This window comes from Ictalurus punctatus, chromosome 7, assembly GCF_001660625.3.
Source record: "Ictalurus punctatus breed USDA103 chromosome 7, Coco_2.0, whole genome shotgun sequence".
Classification (NCBI taxonomy): Eukaryota; Metazoa; Chordata; class Actinopteri; order Siluriformes; family Ictaluridae; genus Ictalurus; species Ictalurus punctatus.
Genome location: NC_030422.2, coordinates 28,046,091 through 28,058,966, shown reverse-complemented (window position 1 = coordinate 28,058,966; position 12,876 = coordinate 28,046,091). Strand labels below are relative to the sequence as shown.

The 12,876-nt window shown below is 40.2% G+C and overlaps 1 protein-coding gene across 9 annotated transcripts in view; it reads left to right on the top strand.

Annotated features, from left to right (window-relative positions):
* LOC108267310 (zinc finger protein 521) overlaps positions 1 to 12,876 on the top strand; it is a 136,575-nt gene that overhangs the window by 63,611 nt on the left and 60,088 nt on the right. For 7 of the 9 annotated variants that reach the window (XM_053681572.1, XM_053681574.1, XM_053681573.1 and 4 more), the window contains one exon: positions 96 to 180. In XM_053681572.1, coding sequence (XP_053537547.1) covers positions 96 to 180 — 85 coding nt within the window. The remainder of the gene's footprint in view (positions 1 to 95; positions 181 to 12,876) is intronic. The other 2 variants (XM_017471323.3, XM_017471322.3) reach the window with 1 other exon arrangement.

Sequence of the window (12,876 nt, the reverse complement as noted above, 5' to 3'; positions counted from 1 at the left end):
TGACATGCACTAATAGCTAAAATTGTGTATGCATGTTCTACTCTGCCACTGTTATTCGTTTTGTTTTGTTTTTTTGTTTTGTTTTTTTTCCCCAGAAGAAGACATACCAGTGCATTAAGTGTCAGATGGTCTTCCATAGTGAATGGGACATTCAGGTTCATGTGGCAAATCATATGCTTGGTAAGTCTGTATTTTGGAATTGTATGTTTTACACATATTTATTTAAAAAAAATTAATTAATTCACCTCAGTTTTCTGTCAGCAATTTGGTGATGAGAAAATGCACATTGTGTGTTTACAAATCTAGTGTTAATGCAAGAAGCAGCTAATAAGCACACTTACTGTTTAGCTAGTCCATTGTACTCAAGATACCAAGGGTTAAAACTGCACATCCGCACATCTACACCATATTATGTCTCATATTGATGTCATGAAATTTATTTCATTAATTCATTGATTCATCTTTAGTAACCACATGATTCTAGTCGAGGTCACGGTGGACCAAGTAGACTATCCCGGAAACACTGGGCGCAATCGCAGGGCAACATACATTTTAACACTTTAAACAGCACTGAGGTTAAGCACATTTTAAGGACCAAGACGTGTGTCTGGGTGAGACCAGGACTATGAGAATTTTTGTAAACCTGGTTGTGTTATATGCGACTTATGGGAAATCATTGCCATCACTATAAATGGAGGCAGGATTTGAGTATAGGCCTAGTAGACGACACTCTTCTGTAGTTTTTTTTTTTTTTTTATGATGCGAAGAAATTTTCCATTGTGTCTGTTGTTCAAGGTGGTTAATTGATTTTCATGTGTTTGTTTTTTTTGGGAGATAACATAAATTTGTTACTGTGGGCTGTTTTCTTGGGTCAGAACATTATCTGTAGAACTACATTGAGGAGATCAGGTTGAGGTGAAAGGTGGTCAGGGGAGGACACACCACCAATGTGAAAAACAGGTTTGCGTAGTGTGTTGCCTTATGGGCTATGTTTACTCTTTTAAAAATATATATATGCATTATTTATTATTTATTAATTTTTTTTAAATGATGGCTACAATCCATTACCCCAGCGTTCACAAACTGAACAAACACTGATATGTTGTGTGATGAGCGTTAATAACATATAAGTATATTTAAAAAAACAGAGTCCTGCATGCCTTTTTCCAGGCAGTGCACAGTAATGCTTCATGGTACTGATTTATTTATTTACATTATTAATATTGCATAGGTCTGTGAATGATACAGTAAATGTATTAATGTGTTTCTTGGCTCTAAATATTCACATTCGCCCACACACCGACAGCATCCATTATTGGTATTCAGATTGATTGCGAGACACTTTTCTATGCTGATGTTCTATTCCATAGGACTTTTGGTTACAGTTGAACAGATTCTGTTCTTTCTTCATTTATTAATTGATTTCTTTGTTGGATCTTCCATTACTCTGCATTTCCCAGTTTGATTTTTGGGAACGTTTAAGAATATAGAGAAACGTTCAGTGTATAAGACACGTTCAAATCTCTACATTAACCCTCCTAGTGAGACGCGAAACTGAAATTTATGGCTGGTTTGTTTAATTCAGAATGAATCGCAGATTTACATGGTAAGCAAAGAATGCTACATCTATGTATGTTTATTATCAGACTACTTGGATTTGAAAACTACAGAGCTGCTGAGTTGATATGGTGGATGTTTTTTTAATAAGGTGTGGCCACAGATGATTATATTAAGCCGACGTCTATTTGAATCAAGATTTATTTCATGGCCACAGAATATGTAACTTTAAAATTTTTTAAATGAATGAGACACAAAGAAATAATCCGAATTAGAGCATTGTGGACACAGGAACCAAAGATGGACAGAAGTAATGATATTACACTTCACTGTTGAAATGACGCATGAGGACATACTTGAGTCAGTAGCGATGTGAAAGGATATACCATTAGCCCCTGTCATGTTAAGCATGTTCTCAAAGCACATAGTTTTCCACATGTTCCTGCCAAATAATTACCTGGAGACCATGTATGAAGTATGACATTCCACAACATATTAATTTATGGGCTCAAGGTACACATTTTGTAGCCAGAAATCCACAATATTATGGGCCACAATCTTATATATACTGTATATTGTTTCTATGGGTTATTATGCCGCGGCCACAAGATATTCTCTAGCCCCAAAATTGTGGAGATCCTAACTTATTAAAATTGCGGCTTCAAACGTGTGGCTTTATTAAAAAATAACCATCATGCTACCTCAGAGGCTCCATAGGCAACACGTTTTAATTTATATACAGTGCCCTCCACTAATCTTGGCACCCTTGGTAAATATGAGCAAAGACGGCTGTGAAAAATTGTCTTTATTGTTTAACCTTTTGATCTTTTTTTCTCACAAAAATTCTCAGCTCTCATGGATTTCAAACAATTGCAAAAACAACACAGGTTTATCAAAAAGAATATATTTGTTAAATCTAGGTGTGCAATAATTATTGTTATTGTTAATTATAATAATTAACAATTATTGCCACCCCTGTGAATTCATATAAGACAAATATATTTGGAGGATATTCCCATTGATACTTTACAGTTTTTTAGTACAGCTGGGTGACTAGGAACAGGAAGTTGTTCAACCATGACTTCCTGTTTCACAGGGGTATAAATATGAGGTAACACACAGGCCAAATTCCTTTAGTCATTCATAACAATGGGTAAGACCAAGGAATATAGCTGTGATGTGCGGCAAAATGTTGTTGAGCTTCACAAAATGGGAAGTGGCTATTAAGAATGCGTATAAGTACAAGCATTGAAAATGTCCATTTCCACCATCAGGGCAATAATTAAGAAGTTCCAGTCAACTGGAAATGTTATGAATCAACCTGGAATTGGACATGTGTCTATATGTTCTTGATGCACTGTGAAGAGGATGGTTCGAGTGGCCAAAATGTCTTCAAGGATCACAGCTGGAGAACTGCAGGTGTGTCTTGGGGTCGGAAAGTCTCCAAAACACAGAGAGGTAGCCATATGGAAAAGTACCTCATACCCACGGTTAAATATGGAGGAGGATCTTTAATGTTTTGGGCCTGTTTTTCTGGCAGAGGACCTGGACATTTAGTTAGGATACATGGCATTATGGATATCAACAGATATTAAACAAAAACCTGATTGCCTCTGCCAGAAAGCTTCAAATGGGCCTTGGTTGGATCTTCCAGCAGGACAATGATCCAAAACATCATCAAAATCAACACAAAAATAGTTTACTGACCACAAAATCAAGATCCTGCCATGGCCATCCCAGTCCCCTGACCTGAACCCCATAGAAAACCTGTGGGGTGAACTGAAGAGGAGAGTCCACCAGCGTGGACCTCGAAATTTGAAGGATCTGGAGAGATTCTGTATGGAGGAATGGTCTCAGATCCCTCGCCATGTATTCTCCAACCTGAGAAGACTCAGAGCTGTTATCTTGGCAAAGGGAGGTAGCACAAAGTATTGACTAAAAGGTGCCAATAATTGTTGCACACCTATATTTAACAAAGATTCTTTTTTGATAAACCTGTGTTTTGTTTGAAATTGTTTGATATCCATGAGAGCAGAGTATTTTTGTGAATTTTTTTGAACAAAAGATCCAAAAGTTAAACAATAAAGACAAATTTTCACAGCCTTCTTTGCTCATATTTACCAAGGGTGCCAATATTAGTGGAGGGCACCGTATATACAGATTCAACCATTTGTGTCCTTGTACAATGACTATAAAGAAAATAATCACTCCGTAGTCATCTCAGACAACCATTTACATTTCAAAATGGCGGAAAGTCTCTATCCAGCTGGCATGGACCTGACTCACAGCCCCTACTCAGGTGTCCAGTACAGTCTTCCTTTGACAGTTCTGGTGGGTGATGGTAGTGGGTGGGTTGGGTTAATGGGGGTGTGGGGTGTGGTGGATGGGTAAATCTGGACTGGATCGTAATTACCTCACAGATAACATGTGCCAGAAAAGCAAAACGGGAAGGGGAAGCAGAGGCCTCATTTGGAAAAGGGTCCAAATGCCTTCTCCCTTGAAAAAAGGGGACACTTTCTCCTTTTAATGGCCATCTGCACAGGAGAGGCGAAACGAGAGGCCGGGGGTCATCTCTGCTCAGCTGTCACTGTTATTAGCGTAGGTAATGGAGCAGGCGCTCCTCTCTTAGGGGTGCTGTTCCTGGCCCTACGCTCCTTGCTTTATGGCTGTTGACTCACCCCGGTAGCTCTCTCTCTCTCTATATATATATATATATAGATGACATGATGGCACAGAATAGAATAAAGTAAATTAGCATGTCCTCTGAGTCTAATCTGAGCGATGGCCACTAAGAAAAAGGCTCCAAAAAAGCACAGAGCAATTTTGATGAGTCGCTCTGTTCCACCTTTGCACCCATCGTCCCCGTGACCCCCAAAATTAAATTGAATAAAGTATCCCTTAGAATTTATAGAATTGATAACTTCAGTGATGTGGTGATGAGTCCAGCTTTTGCCTAATGGATCCAAGTGGACATGTGTGGCTTTGTGTGGAAAAAGGGAACCATATAACATCCTAATCACGTTTCTAGTGAGGAAAGTGTTGCGTATTGGCCTGAACCATTAGCCACATGCCCTTGGGAGTGAAGAGACAGCTCTCAAGGTCCAGATGGATCCATCCACATTCGCCATACAGCTGGCCATTCAGATCATGGGACTCGATGTGATATTCCTGTCCATCTGTAGGAAAAAAACAAATTGAAAAAATTCGATTGCTGGTGGCTGTGGAGCAATTTCGAAGCAGGCCAGAAGACAGCTGGCCTCTCTTTAGTTTGGAGTTTGCTGGCATGGCTAATTCACACAACTAAAGGCATGCGATGTGTCACCAGAGAGGGTGAGAGGAAGACAGGAGGAATGGATGCCAGGGTTTATGCCTCTCTAAGCTTCTGTGGTCACTATCAAAACTGTCGTTAACTTCCTAGTTTTTGAAGGATGTTTATTAAGGCCTGCATGTTCTCAGCGTACACACTTCAGATGTGTATCCTCTACAGACTGGAGCTTGGCTTTCAAGCGTCTCCGAGTTCTCTATTCAGACGCCACACACACGCAAGCATACATTTTTGTACATTTTCTGAAGAACGCTCAATGTTTGCATAACAATGTCGATATTGCAATGTGAGCAACAGAGCAAAAGAATCTCCAGAGTGTCAAAAACTTTTCCTCGCCGTCCAGAGATACATGTGAAGGTCTTTCGCTGACAGATAAGCCGAAAAGAATCACAGCAGCGCTTCAAAATCCCCCTGTTTTTTTTGACAACAGTGTGAACTTTGACCCTTAAAGCTCCGTAGGAGCCTATTTTTCCTCCAAGTTCTCCTGCTGAGCCTAAACCTCTTGCTTACTTCTAAGTACCCTGATGTGAGGTTGTCAGGCACAAGGAAAAAGGTCTAAATCTGCCCTCCATCTCAGATATCCAGCAATCTTCCAAATCTTGGCTTTGGAAGAAAAAAGCATTGGTGTTTTTTTAGTGGTCCAAGGGGTCATTAGGATTCTTCTTTTTCTTCTTCTTCTTCATCTTTATCCATTACATGAAGCATGCAGACCAAACATTTTGGGCAATATTTCAAGTTCTACAGACAAATTTCTCTTTTTTTTTTTTGGATGAATAGAAAAAAACCCTCTCTAACTCCACCCATATCGGTTTTGAGCTAATTTGCATATTATGCAACACCTACTTTTGCGGACTAGAAATGTCACTGTATAACTCAGCAAGCTAAATTTCAGCAGCTTAGCACTGAATTATTGTAATGAAACTTGAAATTATATCCATCTATGGCCTCTTTACTGTTTTATGGAACATGGCAAGAATTGGACACTGGTTGTACTATTAGTAAATGGTGCTTGGACCCCACAGATCGCTGCTTTCAGCTAGAATTTTGTTGTTCGTTTCCTTTTTTTCTCCACTGACCCCCCCCATCCCGTGCCAAGCTGGTGGATGACGTTTTTTTTGAAGGACAGTCAGGAACTTTATAAACAGGCGGACCGAATGTTCTGGAAAAGCTGATTTAGAGGGTCACCTTTTGGTGTTTTCTTTATATATTTTTTTTTTTCAAGGTGGGAGGGGGTGAAAGCTGAGTGTATGCCCAGACTTCCATCCGCAACACGGAAAGTGGGCAAGAGAGAGCGTGGCCTGGATCGATGGGCAGGAGGTGGGAAGGTGGCGAGGGTGGAGGGGGCTAGGGGGCAGAGTAGGGCGCACATTTACTGTACAGCTGGCCTCTCTGTGTGAGGCAGAACCGTGGGCTGCTACCAAGTGCGAGGAGATGAGAAGCAGCGAGATGAGAACAGGAGAAACAAGAGATTCCATCCTGCTTCCTTGTTCCTGCCTTCTGTTTTAAATCGAATTCATTTCGATTTCCAGCCTGACACCCATCCCGGCTCCTCCTCTGCTCTGTACGTCTGAATTACATGCATGCTTTGTCTTGGAAAAAAAAAAAAAGAGAAAAGGATACTTAATTTGCTGCCTGGAATTGAGAACACAAATTATCCATGACACTGTTGTCTGAGGATCCCATGGGAATAGTTTGAGCGGTGATGTGTTTACTGAATGTTAACTGACTATATAACAAATACACCCCATCAAGATGGTGCCAGGGGGATTGCATGGACTGCAATATTATAAAACATATTAGAGATTATTATTATTATGATGATGATGATTTTTAAATCTTTGGATTTATCTCAATCCGTATCGTGTCAAAGAGATTCTCTGTTGATTTGATTCTAATTTAAATTGTTGATTCTAATACCCAAAGCGAGAAAATGCAGGTCTGTCTCAATAAATCCAAAGACTAAAGCGGAAATGAAATTCTCAAAGTTAGCACTTCTAGCGTGCACCAAATCACTGACAGTAAAAGTGAGTATGAGAGAGAAAAATAGACAGAGAGAGAGAGAGAGAGAGAGAGAGAGAGAGATAAGTCATTGATCAGCAAGGTGTGTGTAATTGCTTATTAACACAGCCACACTTCACTGCACAGAGGTGACTGCACTAATGAATGGAGAGGCGTTATTAATCACCAATTAATAAAAATGGGGCGACTGTTCAATCTACGCTACACATGACCTCCTCAGCATGCTCCGAGTCACTCGGTTGAATTCCCCATTTTTCCCCCTCTGAAAATCGATGCACACCACTACACACTCCTCACGTTTACTTTGGTCTGTCTGTCTGCTTGAATAGAAGTTGCTTTATTAGTGTTTTAGTGTTGTAGTTCATGGTTTAACAGCTAAGATATTTATGCTGGGGTCGTCCTGTTACAGATTGAAAATGTTCAAGCTTTCTTTGCTCAGAGGAAGGGGATTTGCTCAGCGTTGCTCAGGAGATATATTCATACATTCATTTGAAGTTTCATTTCACCTGCCATGTTTATGTTTGCTCATATGTTTTATTCCTCTTAAAAAATTTTTAATACAAATTCTTAAAGGGAAAGGTTTGGAAGTAGAGTATCTTGGAAATACTACGCATGTTTTCCTTGCATGATGAGCCACTTAATTCATTGAAATTTTAAAAGAAAAAAAAAAAAATTTTTTTTCATTTTATCATTATCATCAAGGAAAGGTCCTCATTTTTTTTTTTTTTAGTTTTTATTATTGTTTTTGTATTTTTATAGTGCATTTCTTCTCTTATTTTAGTTTTTAATTACAGATTAGATTTTTTTTTTTTTTTTAGATTTATTGATTGATTTATTTTTTTATTATATTTATATAAGTCCAGTCAGTCTCTCATCAATCCCTTAAAAAGAGTTTTCCAATGGGCTTTTGATGATCCATTTAAATACCTAAAAGGCTTCACCAGCAGTTTTTCACAAGCACCGTTCATCACCTCCGTGACATTAGTCAACTCCTCTCTCAAGCCGCCAGAGGTGAAAGACCCCTCTGTGCTTTCACCCCGAGTTCCTGCGCATGTTTTATTGATGGTGAGCGACGAAGGGGCCGCATTACATTAGCAGTCTTAATGCCACCCCTTGTTCTGAAGCTCAATGTTTAGGATTAATTCCTGGCTCATAGCGTTCGGCCTTCCAAACGTCCGGACATGGAGGAAGGCATTGAGGGGTCATCCCAACATGTCAGAATGGAAAGCCGCCCAAGACCAAGGTTAGAGAGGAAGGTGGACTTGGAAAACTGGCCTTGTCCCAAAAAAACCCTTAACTCTGAATGGAATCTCGCTCCCTATGTGGCGTCTTTGATGGGTTTGGCAGTTATCAGTTGTTTTTTTTTTTTTCCCTCCGTCTCCTGTTCCCATATGTACAAAGAAAGAGAAAAGGTCAAGGCCGAGACATCATTCACACTTAGATCGCTTGGCTTCAGTCAGTTGGCTTTGAAAGGGCAGATCCGACAGCAGGTATTCTGTCTTTGACTGATTTATGGTGTAATGTAGAGTAACACTTCTCAAGCTCTCTTCCACAATATCGATCTTAAAGTACTTTTGTGAGTTTAGATTTCCAGAGTTGTTTCACTGAGAATGTTTTGTTTCTTGGCACGGTGTGTAATGTGCTACTAAATGCATTAGTTATACATTTTAGCAGTTAGCAGACATAAATACTATATTTCTGCATATTTATTATATATGGGTGCGCTTTCACACATTTTTGCTTTTATGTTTCTGTGTGTTTACGGTATACATGCATGCTGTGTGTATGCAGTTTAACGTGTGTGTGTGTGTGTGTGTATGTGTGTGTGTGAGGTTTAATAATAAGGAGAGAGTGGATTGGGTGGTGCGGCTGAGTGCCAGGCACATGGATGGCCATGGCAAGGTCAACAGCGCAGAAGAGGCGCAGTTACTGCACCCTCCACTCCTGCAGCTGAGAGAGGAGAGGGCCAGCCATCTGTCCACTCCTGCCTGCCATACCCGCAGAGCACACACACACACACCCACACACACACACACACACACACGCTTACTCACAAATGACACACACTCATACAAACTCTCTGGCACACAATCACACTGTAATACACAAACACAGATGCACGCATGCAGCACACATGAAACAAACATAGACACAACATGTCCAATACAAATATGGATGAGCAAATACGGCCATATGCACAAAGCACATATTCGGCTGTGGTGTTTTAGAAGCCAGACTGCATGTCAATAGACGCCACGGTGACTTTGAAGGCCAGGTTGGCTTGTGATCACATGGTAACACGAGGCTCTGATGTTCCAAAACATTAACTGTAACTAGAAATGGACGAATGTGTCGCTCTTTAATGCATTTGAAGTTGTTCGCATTGGCAAATTGATGTGGTATACAATAACAGGAGCGAAACACACTACGGGATGCGCTTTTATGGAAAAATAATCAACTTCTGGATGGTAATGGTAATTCTGCCTCATTACACCACCCTGCTGTTGATTACGTCCCTATAACAGCATATCCCCAGGTGTTTAATTCCTCACATACGGTAGATATAATGAAACCGTAGTATACGTATGTATATCATGGTTGTATACAAGTTCCGTCTCAATAAGCTGAAGCGATTTAATAAAAGTTAATATGTCAAATCAGGCTTGTTAAAGAGAAAAGTATGAACTTTTCAGTGCTTCTGAAGTCCTAGGTATTACCTTTTATAATGTCATGCATGACTCCAGGTCAATTAAATACTCTAGATATGACTAAACAGTTATACTCCAGGGGTACTAAAGGCCAGAGTCCTCATCTTCCCAAAGCTAGGTGTTTTTTCTTCTTCCACGTCAACAGTGAGACATTTTTATCGAGAGATTTTTTTCCCTTTAATGCGACCAACTTCTTCTTGTTTTTCACCTTGCCTAGGCCCCCCGGGGTCAGCCGGAGAACGGGCTGCTGATTAGCGCAGCTCTCTCTTGCGAAGACCTTTACTATGCCCTCTGGCCGCAGCGGTAGAACCCTGTGGAATGTTCCAAAGCTCTCTAATAGGTTTCAGGTGCTTCGGGCCAACGGCCAGCCGCCAAGTCTGCCTCAGTCCCCAGTCAGTGTGCCACTATTTATTTATATCCTCTTGAACTACCTGATAGCCATACCATAAAGCAAAAGGTTAGCTAGTCAGGTTAGAACTTGACAGGATGCAAATAATTGCAAGGTTGGGTGATTTTGTTTGGTTTGCTGTACGTGTAAGCAAAAGTTCTTGTTTTTACCTCATGTCAACTGGCAAACTTACCTGGCAGTTTCTATAGAACTTTCTGTAGAGGTCTAAACTTCACAGAGTTTTTTTTTTTTTTTTTTTTTTTTGCCAACTTTAGCCATTTTAGGTAATTACAGATGCAACCAGACCTGAAACCCTGTTCAATCAAATCAACACTTAAATAGAACTTTTTCAACAGCATGAAGTTGGTTAAAAGGTCTTACCCAGTAACACACTCTGCCAAAGTTGAAAGAAATTCCAGAAACGATGAGGAAGAAGGTGATTGAAATACAGTCTGGGAAGGGTTTCAAAGCAATTACAAAAGCTCTGGGACTCCAAAGGACTACAGTGAGAGCCGTTATCTCCAAATTAAAAAAAAAAACTCATCACAGTAGTGAACCTTCCCAGAAGTGGCCGACCTTCCAAAATTCCTCCAAGAGCTCAGAAACTACTCATCCAGGAAGTCACAAAAGATCTTGGATCAGTAAAGATCACTGTTCATGACTCCACTATCAGAAAGACACTGGGCAAAAATGGCTTCCATTGAAGAGTGTTGAGGTGAAAACCACTGCTGACCCAGAGGAACATTAAGGATCGTCTGAATTTTGCTAAAACACACCTTGATGATCCTCAAACCTTTTGGCAGAATGTTCTGTGGACTGATGTGGACTCTGTGGAATGTTCTGTGGACATTCTGTGGAATGTTCTGTGGACTCAAAAGTGGAACTGTTTGGAAGACCCGTTACATCTGACATAAACCAAATAGAGAATTCCACTAAAAGAACATCATACCTGTGGTCAAGCATGGTGGAGGAAGTGTGATGGTGTGGGGATGCTTTGCTGCTTCAGGGCCTGGGCAACTTGCAATAATTGAGGGAAACACGAATTCTGCTCTCAACCAAGAAATAGTAAAGGAGAATGTCTGGTCTTCAGTCCGTAACTTGAAACTCAACTCGATTACGCAGCAAGACAATGATGGTGGCTCAACAGTTAAGACTCTGGTTTACTGATCAGAAGTTCGGAGCTGCCACAGTTGGACCCTAGAGCAAGGCCCTTAACCCTATCTGTTCCAGGGGTGCCACATAATGGCTGACCCTGCACTCTGACCCCAACTTCCTAATAAGCTGGGATATGTGAAGAAAAGAATTTCACTGTGCTGTAATGTATATGTGGCAAAGGCTTCTAAGCATAGGAGTAAATCCACCTCTGAATGGCTCCAAAAAAATCTAAATTATAGTTTTGGAGTTCCCTAGTCAAAGTCCTGACTTGAACCAATTGAGATGCTGAGGCAGGACCTTAAACAGGCAGTTCATGCTCGAAAACCCTCCAGTGTCACTGAATTAAAGCAGTTCTGTAAAGAAGAGCGGGCCAAAATCCCACCACAGCGCTGTGAAAGACTGATCTCCACTTATCAGAAGCATTTGCTTGCAATGATTGCTGCTGAAGGTGGCACAACCAAAGGTTGTTTAAAGCGGCAATTAGTTTAAAGCGGCAATTCGTTTTTCACATGGGTGAGACGTGTCGGATAACTCTTTTTTGCTCCAGCAAAAAAATAAATAAATAAACAAAAACTGTATTGTGTGTTTACTCAGGTCGCCTTTATTTTATGCTGTATTTCGTTCGAAGATCTAAAACGATTTAACATTTAAAAGAAATCCTTTTTCCCCAGCACTACAGACATGACATGTTTGAGTATTAAACTGTCAGTATGTCATTGGGTCTTCCCTGCATGTAAGTATCAAATGAAGAGCCATCATTTACCATTAGAGTTCAATTAATCAGTTCACAGTGTCTTTCTTCATCTCCTTAAACTCATCAAAAGAGAAACTGCAGAGCTTTATTTCGTTCAATAAAAAATACACCCCATTATTTATGTGAGGGGGGAAAAAAAAACCATGAAGCATGAAGGTCTGCAGTAATATTAAATGTAGTCGACGACGCAGTATTTTAATGTGTTGGGAGTCTTATTCAGATCCCTGAAACTGCCTAGTTTAGTGTTTCCATGCTGTAACACACCAGCTTCAACCAGAACAGACTATAAACTACACTACTTGGTTTCAGTAGCAGGGGAATAAACAGCAATAGTATCGTAGGTGGAATGTTTTCCAGAAACATCATCTAGATCATATAAGGAAAAACGACTACAAGTCGTAGGGGTGTGCTGTTATAGGACAATAAGAATCGATGGGTTGGTGTAATGCAGTTTGATGCGAAGCGGAGTTACTGTTAACACCCAGTAGTGGATTATTTTCCAATTACAGCACTTCCTGTAGTGTTTATTTCATCTTCTACCAGAGCAATTTGCCAACACTTGCATTAGTTTAAATGTATTAAAAAAGGCCATGTACTTTATTTATTTATTTATTTATTTGTTTTTCATCAGTTTTTAGTTACATTTAAGGTTTTGTAACATCCATGAGACAAGTTAGTTCCTGCTATACACCCCTTTTTTAATCTCTCGAAGGTGCTAAGACAGAAATTTGCAGCTTGTCATGCTACAAAGCACAAAGTCCTCTGTCCTGAGGAGACTCGGAAAGAGACTCCTTCCATCTCTTCAACGAAAATCTCACCATATTTGATGAATCTGTTCAAGACCCCGTGAATGAGCTGATACTGTAGAGACGATAACACATACATAACGAGTGCGTTAATATAAACCCCGTGATTTGCCGTGCAGCCGAACGTACTGTCCGGACTGCTGTTGTAGAAAATGAATCAACAC